The following is an 18200-nucleotide window of genomic DNA, read 5'->3' on the forward strand; positions in this document are numbered from 1 at the left end:
CTGGAGAAATTTTCAATCAAACAGAGTTTGGCTGGTAGGTTGTGTCACACAACAAAAGGAATGGAGTGTAGGCAGTAATAGACAATTAGAAAGGCAAAATTATCAATTCCATCTATGGCAAACAAAACAAAAACAAAACAATAATGATAAAAACAATAATGATTTCATAATGTTAAATGCCTTGTTACAGATGATAGTGATGAACAGACTTGTAAAGTTCATGACAAAGACATATTTCTATGAGAATATGACTGCTGGCAAAGGGTACGCTATTCTTCACCACAAAAACACAATTAAACAAAAGAAAGAAGTGCATGCATTTTTTTTTTTTTTTTGGTGTGTGTACTCTAAAACAGTGACTAAATGGTTCTGATGAGAACCAAAGACCCTCACCAGAGATAATGACCACAAACAGATTCCATATCTCTGCATACCAAATATGGAAATGCTGTTTAACTCGTGTGAATACTACTGCAAAGTTTGAGGGCAATATGGTAAACTTTGAACCCATGACACCTCAAATTTCTTCAGTTTATCGCTTACAATACATTCATATCACACGTGCGATATTTACAAGTTTCATGAAAACATTCAGTGATCAATATAAACCCAAAACATATTTCTTATTCCAACATTATTAAATAGTGTCCAAAAGGAAGTGTTTAACCTGCTTTATCTTTAAAATGCTTCACTGTGACTCACAATTGAGTGCTTTTTCAAAGAGTATTTGAAAATGACATATTCACCAAATTTGAACACAATCTACGAAGTAACATGCCACTTTCAGCATTATTAACAGTACTTGCACTGAATTATGGCAAAATATGCTAATTCCTTACTGCATGACTGAACAATTGGGCAAGTGAAATATAACTTTTCATGAAGCAGGTAATGCCCTAACATTATAAATTGCCCAATGGCAAGTTTTTTGTTTCCCTAGTCAAGTAATATGTGTGCTTGCAGCATGATGCTCATCACTGAGTATCATCATCAGTTTATCAATCCTGTGAACGAAACAGTGCATATATTTTACGACACATCCAGTTGTAAAGTGTGTTTGATTACAATCTGTGAATATCTTTACATGTGGTGACCACCGCCATCTTTCTATCAGTCCACAAACTGATGAAGTACTAGCAAATCATGCCCTACAGATAGTTCATCCACAAAATATATTTTGAAGCTTTTATAACGTCCATGCAACGTATATGACCCTTAGGCAACTGCCAACATTAGAATAATTGATCTCAGTCTTGACACTCACCAGTTCTGAATGCACAGTAGCTTCTTCGATGTACTTGGCAATGCCGGTGACATACGCTGTGCGGTCCTCGAAGTTGGTATCAAAGTTGGCCCGGTAGGTGAGGGAGACTGCAGTGGCCTCGATGCAGGGCTGCTGGTCAGGAAGCGGCAGCTCCTCCAGGAGATCCACATTGGAGAGGGCATCCTCAAGCGTTACCGTGACGTTGTGAGACATGGCACAGGATGCGTGCTGGACTCACTCACAAAAGGGGAGGGGGACCTACAAATGTCTGGAAGCCAAATAGGATATATATAACATTATGGGAAAGTCAAATTAAACTTTGGAGCTTTCAAGTTTGTTCAGATCATCTTTCTTTTCAAATCTCTTTCCCTTTGACAATCACAAGTAGCTCTGCACTAACCAAGACCTGTACAATACAGGTTGAATGTATCGATTCTAATTTAGTTCAAATTTCTTACTCAGTATCACCACAGAATTATACAAGAAGCTGTGATATAAACAGTTGCTGAAACAAATGCAGGCAAATTGGAATTTATATATTGCCGGAAATGGGATCATTTTTTTTTTCACATGTACTATAATATGCTACAATTGTAAATCTTCAGCAATTCTACCAAACTGTAATGTGGCAGAAGGTAATCATAAGTTGAAGCAAGACCCAAAGAGGTATAAATTTTTCAGCTTAACTGCAGAATACTCCACCATATGCCAAAAGCATGCACACCGCCACGCACCCACATTAAGTGCAACGACCGGCCAACAAACTTGGTAAGGTATTACAACCAGCGCAATATTTTTTTTTTCTTTCATTTTCATCACCCCCTTTTTTTTTTTTCATCACTCTTTTTCTTCTTCTTAAAGGGACTGTTCAGTACTGGTTGAGGTGAGGATTCAGGTTTATAACATTTTTGGTGAGATAACGAGAAACCTCATGAATATGAAAGAGCATGTAATTTCAAGATGGATCCAACATTTATTTGATGAAAATTGGCCTCTCAGTCATTTCAAAACCAATTTTCATCAAATAAACTTTTGATTCCCCTGGAATTGTACGCTCTTTAACATTTCATAGAGTGGTTTCTAAATATCTCGCAAAATGTTACGAGCTGAATCCTCACCCCACCCAGTACTGTACAGTCCCTTTAATTTTTTTTTTTTTTTTAATTTGTCCAAGTTCCTCTTCATCACCCTCGTTCACTCTTGAAGCTTCATCATGGAGATAGTTCTGATCATCTGTGGGACAGAAACATCACTGTTCACATACATCCTGCTCCCTGTGAGAAGTGAAGCAAGATCTCTTTGAGGGCAAGGCAATGCCAATGAACGGGCCTCCATTTTATGCTTTATCCAAGGCGAGTGGAGAACAGACAACTCTTACTACACAAACTAGGCTGTGGAAAGAACAGCATTGCTCAGCTGAACTCATGGAGTCTAGTCCGTGTTGAATCAAAGCCTCTCAAATCTCAATTGTGAGGGAAAACAAACCACTCACCAGGAGTACAGTATATATGTACTCAGGATCTAATGGTTAGATGTGAGATGTAACAGTACAGTCTACCGGCAGCGTTCGCTCGCACTGTGCAAAACGTGAACATTTTATTTTTCGTCTCGCGAAGTCTCGCGTGCAGATTTCGGTGCACGAGATTATGAGAGAAGACAACAGGCTTTGCGAGATCAATTGCTGATGTCTTCTAGAAGTACACTGCTCGCATTATTTCTAGACAAATATTGAAATAATACCTTACAGAATATGCACATCTTTTAAAAAAAAATATTATCAAAACCAAAACAATTTATATGAGGAAGAAAACTGGCTTTCTTTTTTTTTTCTGCATTTTGTAAGGTGTCAGACTTTGCTGGATCCTGACCCTTCTACAAATTGGACGGTAACACCAATTGCATCGTTGGAAAGCCAAAACTCTAGCGAACATTTTGATAGCAGTCTCGTTTGGGCTCAAAAATAAAACATTTTCGCTATTTGTCTTCAAAGTGACGGAAATTTTGTGAAACGACGCGGACTCCGAAACCGGCTTCCACTGTTACTCTACGGTACGTGTCCATATTACGTCACTTTATCGTTATTTTTTAGTTGTGCGACGCAGTGCATTCTGCGCGACTGTAGTCCCGTACATAAAGAACCATGGGGGATTATTAAATCTAATACAGCTGTAACTATCTTAGCTTAAAGTCAGTGTAGATAACACACTGTCAGTTGTCTATTAAAAGTCTAAAAACCGTAGAACGGAAGTTCTACACACTTGTAGATTAGCTGTAAGTGTAACTGGTAACAGTAACCTACAATTTGTAGGTTGCACTCGTAATTCGTGCATGTTTGTTTCTGACTTGCATGAAATATCTATAAATTTACAGATCTAAGGCGTGTTGAATACAGTCAGTAACCTTTAGATAGATCTTATAAAAAAAAGTTGTAAATTTAGTAGGTTGTAGCCGATACTCTTGAGTCTTATTATAAAACCGATGCATCAAGTTTATGTAGGGCTAGGGAGCCTAGTTAAATGTTTAAATTTGTGGAAGTCCGGTAAGATAAAGAATGCAAATGGTAACTTTTAAAAAAGTTTTTGGTCTGTCTGTTTATTTCATACTATTAATCTGCGCATCGCGCATGCCTTCCTTTGAAGTTTGATCTACAGTTGTACAAGATCTACCCACACACATGTGATATTTCTTACAGTGCTATAATTATCCATGAATCATGATCAAGCAAAATAAAGTAGTAGTACTAGTACCAAGAGTTATTAATCGTGAATTACATGTGGTTCAATCATAAAAATTGTACGGTCCTTGGCGTAATATTTTCTTAGAGTTAGACCATCGGTATCCGTCTCTTCACTGTGGGATTCTTAATAAATTACTGACATTCATCACTGTCATTGGGACACGTACAGCTGACCATACATGTCCCAATGTAAGATAAGAAGTCTGTCGTGAAGAGACAGATACTGTCGGTCTAACTTTTTTTGGTACCTCACCAAATGATAGTTTCATCCCAATCGCAACAAACAAAAATTGTTTTATGTTAACTTTTACAAAGTGATATATACCACATATAGAAGAAGAAGAAGAAGAAGAAGAAGAAGAAGAACTGAATGTACAACTGTAGTAAAGGCACACGGCTGGGCCTACATGTACAAATGTAGCACATTGATTGACTGTTTTCAGAGTTTATTTTTCATCAAATTAATTTTTGTTTTATTTTCCTGGCTGTACACAGGTTGTTATGTACAAACAGCTGTACACTGTTGTCGCATTGCATCTGTTCAGGCTAATGTGTACATGTAGACCTTGGTTTTCAATTAGGCTAACTACAAGTATGTCCGCGTTAAAAAATTTTAGGGTGTCTATATTTACCCGTCAATTCGAAGCTTTAGGCTATCATTGTACATTTATATAAGTATTAGAGAATAGATCAGTAACCATGGTAACTGGAATCTATCATACATTGTATTTTGATTGTTTAACATCTTCTTTCTGAATTCCTTGCAGTCAAAATACTGGACATTCAAGGAAAGTTCCTGGCTTCGAACTTCATCATGTAGCACATTCCACTTACTGAGTCGGTTCCCAGAAATGCAGAAACTCCACTGTGGGATAGCTCCTTCAAGCAAAATGACTGAGTAAGTAAATTCATGTTCTGATCTTTCTTTTTTTCCTCCTTTTTTTCTTCTGCAGATTTAAGTCCCTCCTTCAGACTCCAGTTCTGAAGATTCTTGCAGTAGTCTGGGTTGTCATATGAAGATATAATATGTATAACGCTGTATAGTGTACTACTCCACCTGGGGTTTCACCCTGATCCTCACAAGTAGTGTTGTTCATCTTTCAATGTCCTATGTACAATTTGTAGGCACACTGTATGTAAAAGAAAGTCTATAGTACTGTAACTTATGTCCTTAAATAATGAAATAAAATAATTATACTTTTGTAGGGTTTTGTTTGTTTATGCATGTCAACATTAATGTCCATAGCACTTGAAGATGGCTGGTACCATTAGCATAACAGTGGGGAAAGGGGGTGTCAACCCCCCCCCCCCCCATCATTTTCCTGAATGATACTCACTAAACAAAAGGGTAATAATTCTGACATTTGTTGTGTGTGTGTGTTGGCAGGTATTGAGCAAAATCCTGTGAGAATTTATCTCTCTCTTTCTGTCTTTTCTGTTTTTGTTTTTGTTTTTGTTTTTGTTTTTTTTGTTTTTTTTTTTTTTTGGGGGGGGGGGAGGGGTCCAATCATTTGCACTGGAATTTAAAACTATGAAATTCATTAAAATCTTTTCCTGAAATATAAAATTTGTTCTTTATCTTTGCTTGTATAGCATTTATAGATTCATTGAAACATTTTTTTTTGAAAATATTTTTCTTGAGTTTCTTTGATGTTTAACAGTGCAGTCATGATGTTTATTTTCTTTCCTTTTCTGCATTTCTTTTATAGATGGCTGAAGGTTCACATCCATGGTGTTTCAATGGTACAGAATCTGGAACTGGATCGGAATGATGCACAAGTATTTGTTACCCTGGAGCAAAAAATCTCTTATTTAGTGGAAAAGATTGAACTGTGTGACATTGACACTAGTGGAGGTGATGCAGCACATTTACGCGTATGTAGGTACAAACGGCCTTTCGTCAAGTGTGCGGAATATTGATAGACATTCTTCTCAGAAGTTATATAACTTAGCACGTGAAAAGTACCCAACAACAAAAATCCTTTTGAGTGGAATTCTTGCCAGGTTGGGCTGTGATTGTTTGCACGATAGATACCCGGGTTTACCGGTACATATGATAATACGTTGCAACCAAATTGTTCAACTGCTCTTGCATCAACTTGTGTAAAATTTTACTTTGTTCATTACAGCAAATACAAAGGCTGTTAATAAAAAGGCAACCTTTAGGAAGCGTGAAAGAAGAAACTTTAAAAAAAATCGCAAACTAACAAATAAACAAAAATGGAAAAAACGTAAGAGTGGCCGGTGAAGAAGGATGGCCCCTCTTCTAAAGCCTCCCGATTTCCAACTCAGCCACCCAACCCCTTCAAGGGGTTTACATCCCGTATGAGTACAACTGTATATTTCATCTGGAGACGGATGCTGACACAGTAATGGAATGTGAGACAGTGAAAGAAAGTATGTGTTTGTTACACTTTTCCTGTTTAAGCCATTGTAAAAATAAACATTCTTGCTTTTAATCATTTGCTATGTTCGAGAAGATTCTATAGACACCCACAGGTATGCCTGTATAATGTACAAAATATAAGCCGGAAGTCCGTTTCAGTAAAGTTAGATATAATACATGTATGTACATGTACAATGCACATTGAGCTTCCTAAAAATGCAATTAACATTATCAAGATTTCATTACAAAAGTTTACCGATTTTGAAAAACTGTTAGTTTTCTAAGTGTTGCATGATTAAGCAAAATGATAAGTGCATACAGTATTTTGGTGCATTGTATTTGCATTTGATTTTTTTTTTCTGAAAGAGAAGCAGTTATTGGCACAATGTATGTGATTTTGTTTTCACATATATTATTAAACATAAGTTATGTTGGGATTCATGTGTGCTGTCTCTATGTTATTTTGTGATGATTGGAAGGACTTGCTTCTTGTGTTTTATATGAGCATGTTTCTTTTGGGGAAAAAAGTGTGTTGCATGTCTCCAATGCAGAATGAGAATATCAGTTTGTATGTTGATAAATTCCCTGAAGACTTCAACCACCTCCACCGCCAGCACTACCTGGTATAGGCTTATCCCTTCATAAACTGTACATGTACCATCAAATGTTATTATTCACAAATGTACATTGTATAAAGTGTGACAAGGGTGTGATTATATTTTGCCCATTTAAAGCTGTGTATATTTACAGTCACACATTTTTATTTAAGTATAATCTCAATGAAATGATCTACATAGATTTTTTTTTTTTCTAATCAGCGGTTGAAATTTAGAAGCCTATTAATAAATAACAACAATTCAACACGCAATATAACAAAGAATCACAACTATCAAAAAAAAAGAAGCTTGTCAAAATTCAAGACAAACAAATAATTATAACCAGAATACAGTTCCTATATACATGTGTAATTTGAAGAAAACTTGTTTAATCAACACATTGAATAGCACAGCTATGCTTGTTCAGTATTTTCTCAACTACGGTAGTCGTCATTAACTCAATTACAGGACAATTAGTTACCCTTGTGTGTGTGTGTGTGTGTGTGTGTGTGTGTGTGTGTGTGTGATATGCATGCTTCTACCGAATTTGATATGTTGTATGTTTCTTGTGCAGATGTGTCGGTAAATTCCCTGAAGATGCTAACCATTCCCCCACCGACTCTACATACCGGTACCATATAACTCATAACAAACGATTCATTCACAAAAAGTATAAAAGTCTGACAGGGTTTATAACCTGTAAGTTTTATCTTGGCCACTGTTAATTTTTGTGTAGAATCAGATACCCATTTTAACTAGATATATCAAAACAACAATTACATGGCAACACTTGTATCTTGTCAACAAGTCGTGATGTACACGATCACACGACCAAGGCCGAGCTATACAGTAGGTATGGCCCCCTGGTAGTGCAACTGAACAGCACAATTTTCAATATGTGGGACTGATGTAAGTTTTTGTGGACGTGAGTCATTTTCTCTCATTTACGACAGTGATATAAGAAAAGAAAAGACAGAAAATATCATTCTGATAATTGTTACACAAAAAAGCAACAATGAACAGAATTTGAAGCGATTCTAGCGTTTTTGGAGTGCTTCGAGTTGCCCTCGTTCATTCAGCAGAATCGCCATGCCAATGATGTCACAGCGCGGGGTTGTGATTGGCTAACTAAGGTCGTCTGCGACTTCGCCAAGTTTTGAGCATTTTTGGATGTGTACATGGATGCTATTTTGATGGATCCTGACCCTTCTACAGGCAATGTTTAAAAAATAGTGGTATTTCTGAAAACCTAGATAAATTTCGCTTCGAATGATGTATGATTTTAGTGGGCTCAGAAGCAAATGATATTGAAATATACAGTCCTTTCTCAATTTTTGATCTTGTGATTTTGATCTCACTTTTATCCTCCATTTACTATATTTTTCTGAGTGAGGAAAATTTTTATTTTTACATGTCTAGTACATTTTGTCCTTAAACATAAAGATGCAAAAGAAATCGTTGAAAAGCATTGATTAGTCATGGAGATATCGCAGTTTGAAAAGGGGATGTTTTCTTCGGTTCGAGACGTCATGCGAAGGTCACCGCGACCGCGCTGAAAATAAAATAAGCGTCTTTTCGGAGGCCTGCCAGTTGACTGAGTAAAATTAACATTTCATGAACATAATGCACTCACCAGCTGTTTGAAATATCCCAGATTTGGGTGGAATTTTCATGGAAAAAGACACAGCTACCAGCTCATTGACATGCTAATTCATAAATTACATGCACTATTTAACACATGGTGATAACCAACAAAGGTTATAAAACTGTGTGCGCTTCTATAGTATACTCTTTGCATACTGTACCTGCCAACATTTCAAGATGAAATATCTTACTCGTGGATTGCAAAAATCTTATTTTATATGTAAACTGAAGTTAAAAATCTTACTTTCGGTCAAATCTTCAGAAAATACACATGAAAGGTATATCTAAATATTTTTCAAAAATCTGATTTCTCTGACAGAAAATCTGATTTTGCCATTTTTAACGTAAAAAATCTTACTGAATCTGATAAAAACTTACTAGTTGGCAAGTATGTCTTTGGTGATAAACTGATAACTGATCACTAGCAAATCAGTTTCGGTGCGAGAGCATTGAAAGGGGACAACTTTGCACAACAGGGAATGACACTAGAACCAGACAGGGAATTGCCTTTCGAACACTTTAATTCGGTCTTTGGTACCGAAACGTCAACGTAAGTCCTCCGTGGACAGTCGCCATCTTTCGTTCCTCCCGCCCTCTCTCGGCGTATCTGTTACAACCGTTTACACATTACAATGTTCCCTTACAGCATTACCCTACAGTATCCTGTATCAAGTTTCACAGCTTTCATTTCAGTCTGTATAGGTGGGGATTCCATGAGGCCAGACATACAGTCCCCACAAAATATTCTCAATGATATAAACTGCAGACTGATCTTTTGGTCAACTACTACTAGTATCTACTTGTACTATAGTAGGCCTAGACCTAAATACAGACTATTTACCATTACCACTTAAATTAATTACCACTGCAATACCACATTACCATCTCCTCATTTTACTGTATAAGCCATTATTTTCGTGAATCACACATGGACCACGAATTTAACAATACACAAAAATGTCACCATATATGCGCTAAGCCAAGGTAAAAGTGCACTTATTAAGGCCTCTGTGGCTGTGTCAATTCGCGAACACAACATCTCATGAAAATGTCCATGACCTCCTCATTTGCAGAAATATCTGCAAGCGAAAATGATTAATAGCGTATACAGTAGATAGTCAGTACTCACGCCACACACCACACGCACACACTGCACAGTCAGGACACGACATATAGGCCTACAGTCAGTGACAGTAGGCCTAGACAGTAGTGTAGCTAGGATCAGGTAATGTACTAATGAGGGAACTGTCTCTAACGTTACACTGCTTTATCAATCATGCTGCAGTAAATTTTATTTCTTACATTCTAACATCACACCATTTAATACCAATGACTTGTCAGTGAACAGGTTAGACAACAACACTCAACAGAATAGATACCTAACAACATGAACAATGTCAATGTTAATTGTTAATGTTAGCTAGGTTAGTCAGAAGATGCATAACTTCATTTGTAGACACCGAAAGTACGTAAGGCGGCAAACCGCAAACTATAACCCTCCAGACTGAACTTGCAGTTCCTAGCTAGGCACTACTTTTAACATGAAATTGAACGACAAAACAATACACACAATACAATCGCAGGCACTAACGTTACTTGTACACGTATAGTAAGGGTACTAGGTCTCGCGCAGGGACGTAATGATCGCGCATAGCGTAACTGCGTATAGCAAGCAATATTACGCGTAGGACTAAGCGCAAAATTTGCCGATACGCCCATGGAATAAAAATACCTGACAACCGCTAAACATGAGAAGAAAGCAGGTAAGAAATTTTGATTTCAAACAAATTTTGCACCAAATTTCCAATTTTTTGGAACAAATTTTTCACTAAATTTCCAATTTTTTACATTATAATTTACCTACCTGTCTAGCTTAAAATCTTTTTTTAAGGATGTTGTAGCCTAGACGTGTCGTCTCGCTTGTCTCGTTCGTATGATGATGATCGTAGCCGATAGAATTCGTAATTTGTTCGATCGATCGTTGATAATATTCTACGAAAGCCGAAGCACGCTACAGCCGCAGAGAGGGGCAGACACTTTCACGCATGAAACTACATAGGGCAGCTGCGCGATCTTTACATACCCCGAGAAGGTGAACGCATAAAAAAAAAGTTCGACATACAAACGGCGACAGCGCACTACTCCGTCATCGTATCATCAGGAGATTCTGGGAGGTGATTTTTCTGCATTTTCGTGATATTCATTGAGAAATTCAGGTACGATTATGGAATAACTTCTATTATAAGAGCATTTCAAATTTTCGTGCGCGATATCTAGACCCCTCAACCATACACGTCTAGTCTACTCACTACTAAGCCAGACAATTCTACAGCACTACATACAATCAAGTATGTGGGGCTGAAAAGATTACGATCGATGTTTCTACCATTAATATCAAATCGTATAGGAGAAGGGCAAAATGACAATGTACAGACAGTATTGTTGTGAAAATTATAACAAAAACCGGCTAAATGACAAAAAGAGAAAACAAGGTACCAACCTTCTACTTTGCTAAGAGCTAGGCACGTTATAACTGGATTATCTTGAGATGTTTCGGATCGTTATGACATGGTCTCCCAGTCAGTCCCCGGAAGTTACTGCCTAGCCCAACATGGCGAAAACAAAACAGCGCGCGTCACACACAGATCCACAGCTACTAGCTCGCTAGCTAGCTCCATCCACAGATAAGACAGCAGTCAAGTGGACAGAACTTCTGTGGTCACATCGTCGAAATACGCGCGCGTGCGGGCGGCACTTCTTGCAACAAACAGCAGGTGCGGCGCGTATCATGAAATGTTTTTCCCTACCAATTACTTCGTAAAATTATTGTTTTGTCGTTCAATTTCATGTTAGAAGCATTCGAAATCGGTATTAAAATTAAGTAATGTGGCACCTCCTCACATTTGGGTATTCTAATTCATTGAATGCGCATGCATTTTCTGCAGTTTTGGTTATTTAACATGTCAGATAATGATGAAAAGAAGGATTTACATTGAGGTTCATATTTCTTTGTTTAGCAAAAGAAAAAAATCTAGATGTTCAAATAAAAAATGCTGATCGCAATGACTAGATATTAGAAAAAGTTACGTTATAACGACATTGAATGATTAGTTGTGAAAATCAATCGCTCAATCAAAATTGTCATCAAACCCATTTAACTGATTTATTTGCATGAAAAGATTTGAAAATTCATGCCCGAACACCAAATTAAAGCTTACATCAAAATATGACGATTCTGGGATGCCTGAAAACAAATTTGAAAGCGCTACACCTGAAATCGTTTGACCTAATTCACTCCATCGCTTCAAACATACGAATTTGAATGCACATGAAATGAAAATGGATAACAATTTACGAAATTGGCCAGGAAAACCTTCTCTACCATACACTTTGTCGTGAAGTTTCTGGTAAAAAAAAAAAAAAAAATATGGGTGACTCCAAAATAGTAGGCCTATGGCTACTATAATATTCACTGAGGGCATAAAGTGAAGGGGTAACCCGCTATGGCCTACTTTTGGAGGCACCGAGGCCCATACAAAGTGTTAACCAGAAACTCTAAATACTAATTGTTTTATATTTGGATGTAAAATGAAACTGATGGGAAATGAGGCGAGAACTCGTGTGGTGGATGCGATGTTGTGGATTGACAGTCACCAAATATCATAGGCAGGCACTTGACCGTACGTAGCGGGGGGGGGGGGGGAGGGGTTATGTCACTTACGAAGTAGTGCGCGATGTCAGAATTGCTTTGTTATGTCACAATAATTGTTTTGTGACGTTTCATGAAGGTAGAAAGCAGCGCGCGATGTCATAAGTGCCTTGTGATGTCACAATTGCTTTGTGAAATCATTTCACAAACACTTTGGAAATGTGATACAAAAAGTGACGTCATTTTCCAAAAAGTATTTATGGAATGTCAAACATGCCAACATTTTGAAATACGGTAGTCGCAAATACACATAATCACGTGAAGCTCTTTCAACCAATCACTAGAGGATACATTTTGATCCCAAATACAAATGCATATAATAATGTTACAAACTTACTTGCTTTCCTGCATGGCCACCAACAATGTAGGTATAGAGACAAGATTAGTTTTGCATAACTTGTTACTCTTCTTTGCCAAGATTAAACAACGTCAGTGTTTTCGGAAGAGCTGTTTTGTGTGGCTTCTTTTTATATGGGACACTTGGATTGTAATTTACTGCCATTATCAATAGGGCTTTTTGATGGACTGAGTTATAATAAATAGATAAACACACAAAAAAAAGGTCCTTTCACGATGGCCTATAAGTTTACAGAGTATTAACCCTGATTACAATTTCTATCATTGTTTTCGAAGTTCTCTATACTAGAACATTTACCATTATGAAATAACCTATAAGCTGCAGGGGGTCTAACTGATTTTTTTTTTTCGAGAAAATCAATTCTTACATTTTTCAAGGAGAATTTATAAAAGTTTTGAATATAATGGGAATAGGTTAGCTTCTAATAGTGAAAACTTTGGATAACCCTAGTTTGACAAAGCCCCAAATTTGTTGCTGTTTTTGTTTGTTTTGTGCTGTTTGTCTTTGGTTTGCTTTTTTTTTGGGGGGGGGGCATCTACAATTTACATCATTGCTTTACGTAAATGGTGGTTTAGAAATCATAACTGATTCGTTTTGTGGCAGCTTTTTTTTTTTTTTTTTTTTTTTTTTTCCAAGGGGGATTCCGGTCCACTGTACTGCGAACGGTTGCAGCTATAGAAGGTAGGCCCTATTCATTCTCCACCTCTAGGACTTATTAGTTTAGAAACAAGCAGTCATCTGATAGTTTTCTCAACAAAAGTCACTAGTTGATAGACTACTAATGATCATTCATAGTTGCAAAGAGATAATTTTGGAAAATAACTGGCGTCATCAGGAGTCTGGATCATGAAGACGTTTGTAATCCCATTTTCAAGTCTCAATACAATGTATTTCAGATCCTATCACTGCAAATACTTGAAATATGTTCGTGATACACATGGTTTTAACCAAACTGTTGTCACAGTAACTTCAATCAGGGAGGCGCCACCTCCCTGCTTCAATCAGTAATGTTGTTAAAACACTGCTTTCCATTAGACGTTGGTCTGTCGGTTTGAGTTTGGTTTCTCAATTCATGTTGACTTCCTGTAGTTCAAATCTATCTTTAACAAACTGAGTGAACCTTTATGGAGATGAAAAAATGACATCACGGATGATATAAACATGAAAAGTAAATTATGTAGTAGGGCCTACTCTAATATACAGAAGAAAAAAAAAAATCGGTATACAGATTACAGCGCTTAATGGATTTTCGCATGTAGATCGTAACAGCGCCAGCAATTGACCGCGTGCTGGTAATTAGCGTGACAGATACGAATGTATTTCGTAATTGAGTTGATGGTACACACATTTAGCAGGAAGGTGGGCGGAGGAACCACAGATCCACAGATTTGTACCGATGCAGTAGGTCTATAGCTGCTCCTCTGCTGGAGTGTGTTGTCTGGAAGCCTATAGTCTATGTATGATAATTTGATAGGGGCATCAATTAAAGGCATCATCATATAATATTCTTTTTTTTTCATCAACTCGATAGCATGCAGAGTACTGTCCGACGCCCTCAACGTCTTCCAGAGCCACGTGATCAATCATCGATCAGATTCATCATAGTAACCAGAAGTTTAGCAACAGCTGGGTATCATTTACAAGGAGGTACAAACCCGAATTCTGTTAAACATTATTTTGAAAGACAGGTTAGGAGTAGCAGAAAAATATAATTTCGAGGAGAATTTTTTTTCCTTCATCAATTCATTCAAAAGGCATAAACACGACGAACGAACCCATCTATAAAGGCGTAGGGAGTCTACTAGTAGAACATCTGGTAATGACACTTAGACCAAGGAGGTTCTTGAACCTCCTTGCTTAGACGATGACTGCATTACGATTCTTCGAGCGTGACTCGACGAATAGACAAACCAAAGGGAACCCCGTCCTGACTCGTTATACTGTGAACCTATCATAAGGAAATGGCTACTGAACGACCGTGTTTGTATTTTTGTTTGTTTTTCTAACAGAAATGATCTGTGTAAGATGTCACTACTCCAGCTTTAGTACATGCCAGTTAATTTGACAGCAAACGCTGTCTCGCATAGGGCCTACAAGACAATTCCCTGATTGTTAGTCCTTAAATCCAAAGAGGCAACAGCGTATGGCCTCATATCATTTCCACTAGTTTGTACCTGTAATGATAACAAACTTTTTCTTCTTGTCGAAATTTCAGGGTCAGACCCCTCCTGTATATAGTCATCACTGCTAAATATTGTTAGAACTTCAAAGAAAAATTCAATGTAAAGAATCATAAATCTTAACCCTTTGATTCATACAAATCTAGTGAAGACCTGCAAGGCCTTGATATCATTTTCTCAGGTAATTAGCATACTAGCGTCTCGACTGAATTTCACTACTCTGTATTAATGGGATAACATGAGAAACCTGAAAGTTAAATAACTTTCTCACCTTTCCTCCAATTTTAACTTTCATTGTTATAATATGTTTGATTGTTTATGTCTTCACAATACGTCTCTAAGCACAGAATTGACTTTCACTGTAAAGATTGAAACTTGTTATTCTACTCTACATTCTAAGAAGAAAAGCTTCAAGTTTGCTCCTGTGCGGGTGCATATTTCTGGTCTGAAAGGTGCAAAATTGCACCCATAAAGGTGCTCCCAGTGGGTCACGTAAAGCAGTTAAGTTGAGCCTATTTTTTTTAGAGTGTACAAGGACCTAAACGGATCTTCAAATTGACTTTCCTCGTTCTGCTGGCACAGCACAGTCACGTTAAAATAAGTTCTTGATCACTGGAAATCCTTTGGTATGCAAGCCTCTCCATATGGGCTACAATATATTCATGCCCTGAAGGTATTTAACATGCATTTGTTCGTGATATTTTCCCTTGTAAAAGCCCATGTCTCGTCTCAATGTGCTTACATTCAAATCAAATGAATACAAAATAAAACATGTACAGAAACGTTTGTCATCGAACTCAGAGAGACCTCTTCCTCACTCCATTGACCTGTACAGCACCAGGGCCCCATTTCATAAAACATGTTAGGATAGCAACTCTTGCTGGAATGGCAACTTCCAATAGCAACAGCCAATCAGGAAGCTGGATTCTTGTTGTTACCATGACAATTGCCATTCCAGCAAGAGTTGCTGTCATATCAACTTTTTATGAAATGGGGCCCAGTTGTTTCTCTTCCGTTTTATCTTCTTTATGTATGCATGTACATGTATGTATGCATATATGTATTCATGTATATAAGTATGTATGAATGTAAGTATGCATATGTTTGTATGTATGTATATACATTTGTATGTATGTATAACACATATATATGCATCTATGTAGGCCTGTGCATGTATGTATACACATGTATACATGTGTGCAAATAAAATTACACAAAGTACACCCTTGTACATACAGTATCAGTCTCCTCCATCTTGCTCCCTCCCTCTCTCTCTTTCTTTCTCTCTCACTATTTCTCTCTCTACCTACATGTACCTCATGTCAGACACTGTTTCAGGGTCTCAACCACAATCATTCCACAGGGGGAAAAAATAGACAATGCAAAAATCTGTACAGTTTTATATTTTTTATTTTCTCTGGTGTTCTTGTTCCACACAAATGGGGGAAAAATATCGGCACAACAGGCTAGGTATTCAACAGTTCAGTCAGCTTACATTAACCGAAAAGAACTAAGGGGTTGGGGTAGGGATGTTGAAATTGACACATAGACGACATTCACCACAATTATTAAAGGCAACACACTGGTCAAACAGTTTTCAGGCTAATAACACAAACAAGTTGCCATTGGATTTGTAGGTGTTCTGTCCTAACATTATCAATTGAATGATTACGTGCCTTGCACGATACACTGAATGGTTCAGAGGTTTTCGTGCGTGAATAATTACCAAGTAAGTAGTAATGGAAAGATGGAATGTAAAAATTAGGTGACAAACACCATGAACCACGACTATCATGAAATTCCAAAATGAAACGATTGTCCCTTTATCAAGCTTGATCAAGCATTTTTACAACATTCCCATGAATGGTTGCTGATTACAGACATAAAGATTTGAACATGGAATGATGTGCAACGCTAATGATAGCAGGAGGCTCGTCCTTGCTCTGCGTCTAGAGATATGAAATGACTGCAGTGGAACCTTTACCTTAATTACAATACATATGCCTCTAAACAACAGCTTGTTTTGCTTCATTATGTTTTTTCATTCTTCAATATTAGTTGTACACATGGCACTAGCCTTGAAGACATCTAATACCTTGTCTTCTCATTATCATATATAAATTCCTACGGATAAATGCTCCGTATCAAGATAAAATCTCAACTGTTTTTTTTTTCTCTTATAAGTTATACCAATCATAAAGACATCTCTCCATGTACATGAACACAAATAAACATGCTGCTATAGTGACATCATATGCCATGGTAAAACAAAATATACTCTCCACAATATTATCATGACATAAACCCTTCTATCTCTTTCACACAAAAAAAAAATGAAAACTGATGTTCGAGTAAGGAATAGTGACAGTATGAAACGAACGATAAAGTGGAATAACTTAACACACAATATAGCAGTCTGAGATTAATATGTACAACAGTCACATGCCAAGTGTCAGTGACAAAAGCACACACGTGACTAATTGAAACTTTTTTTTTTTTGGGGGGGGGGGGAAGAGTATATAATACACGCTCAGAGAGGAGAGGACTGTCGAAGGCAAACAGTGCAAAATTCGGCAAATTAAACATTTTATCAGATAAAACACACTACTAAAGGACAAAACAAAATATGTCTATTCCCTTTCTGTTGCATTTGCAAGATGTGCCTCGAGGGCCATTATCTTCCCTATTGAGATTTAGGAAAACATGACTACAGTCATTCAAAGACACAGGGGCATCGTTCAATAAATACATTTTCAGGAAAACGGTTTCTTTGGTTCTTTGTTTCCAGGAAGGGACGATGACAGACAAGAAGAAAAAAAAAAGCACAAAAAGCAAGAAATTAGGAAACCTTTCTACAAGTTTACAGGAAAATATTTCAGAATACAGAGGGTGATTTCCAAAAGAGGTAACACACAAAACAAGATATTTTTAAAAAAAATCCATAATATAAGCACAGTATAACAATGTGTCAATGGGGAAATGTTAATGTTTCTGTGCATTTTTTTTTTTTCAATGTCGACAGTATGTTGACTTCAAGTTATACACATTGTAAGAGGCTGGAGCATGATAACTGCAGACAATCATGCACACTGAACACAAGAGTTGCATGAAGTACTCAATTTTCCATCAAAAGAAAGCAAAAATCATGTATGGTTTGCAAATAAGCTTGAAAGATTTGGCAGGGAACAGTTCATCTTTAAAAAAAAAAAGAATAATGATCATAGCTGAGCAGGTACAATACATGTAGTACATCAGCTGCTTGATAAGCAAGTTAAAATACATCAATTTTGTCACACAATCTCCCTGTCCTAAATCAAGATTCAAAA

At 37.1% G+C, this 18200-nt stretch overlaps 1 protein-coding gene across 1 annotated transcript in view; it reads right to left on the reverse strand.

Moving 5' to 3' along the window:
* Positions 1-11233, reverse strand: part of LOC140234718 (cytoplasmic FMR1-interacting protein 2-like) — a 46448-nt gene extending 35215 nt beyond the window's left edge. Inside the window, exons 1-2 of the mRNA XM_072314752.1 lie at positions 11128-11233; positions 1265-1532 (exon numbers count right to left, since the gene is read on the reverse strand). Of these exons, the coding sequence (XP_072170853.1) occupies positions 1265-1477 (213 nt within the window). The 5' untranslated portion in view covers positions 1478-1532; positions 11128-11233. The remainder of the gene's footprint in view (positions 1-1264; positions 1533-11127) is intronic.
* Between the last annotated feature and the right edge of the window lie 6967 nt (positions 11234-18200).

This window comes from Diadema setosum, chromosome 11 (assembly GCF_964275005.1).
Source record: "Diadema setosum chromosome 11, eeDiaSeto1, whole genome shotgun sequence".
NCBI classification, from domain to species: Eukaryota; Metazoa; Echinodermata; class Echinoidea; order Diadematoida; family Diadematidae; genus Diadema; species Diadema setosum.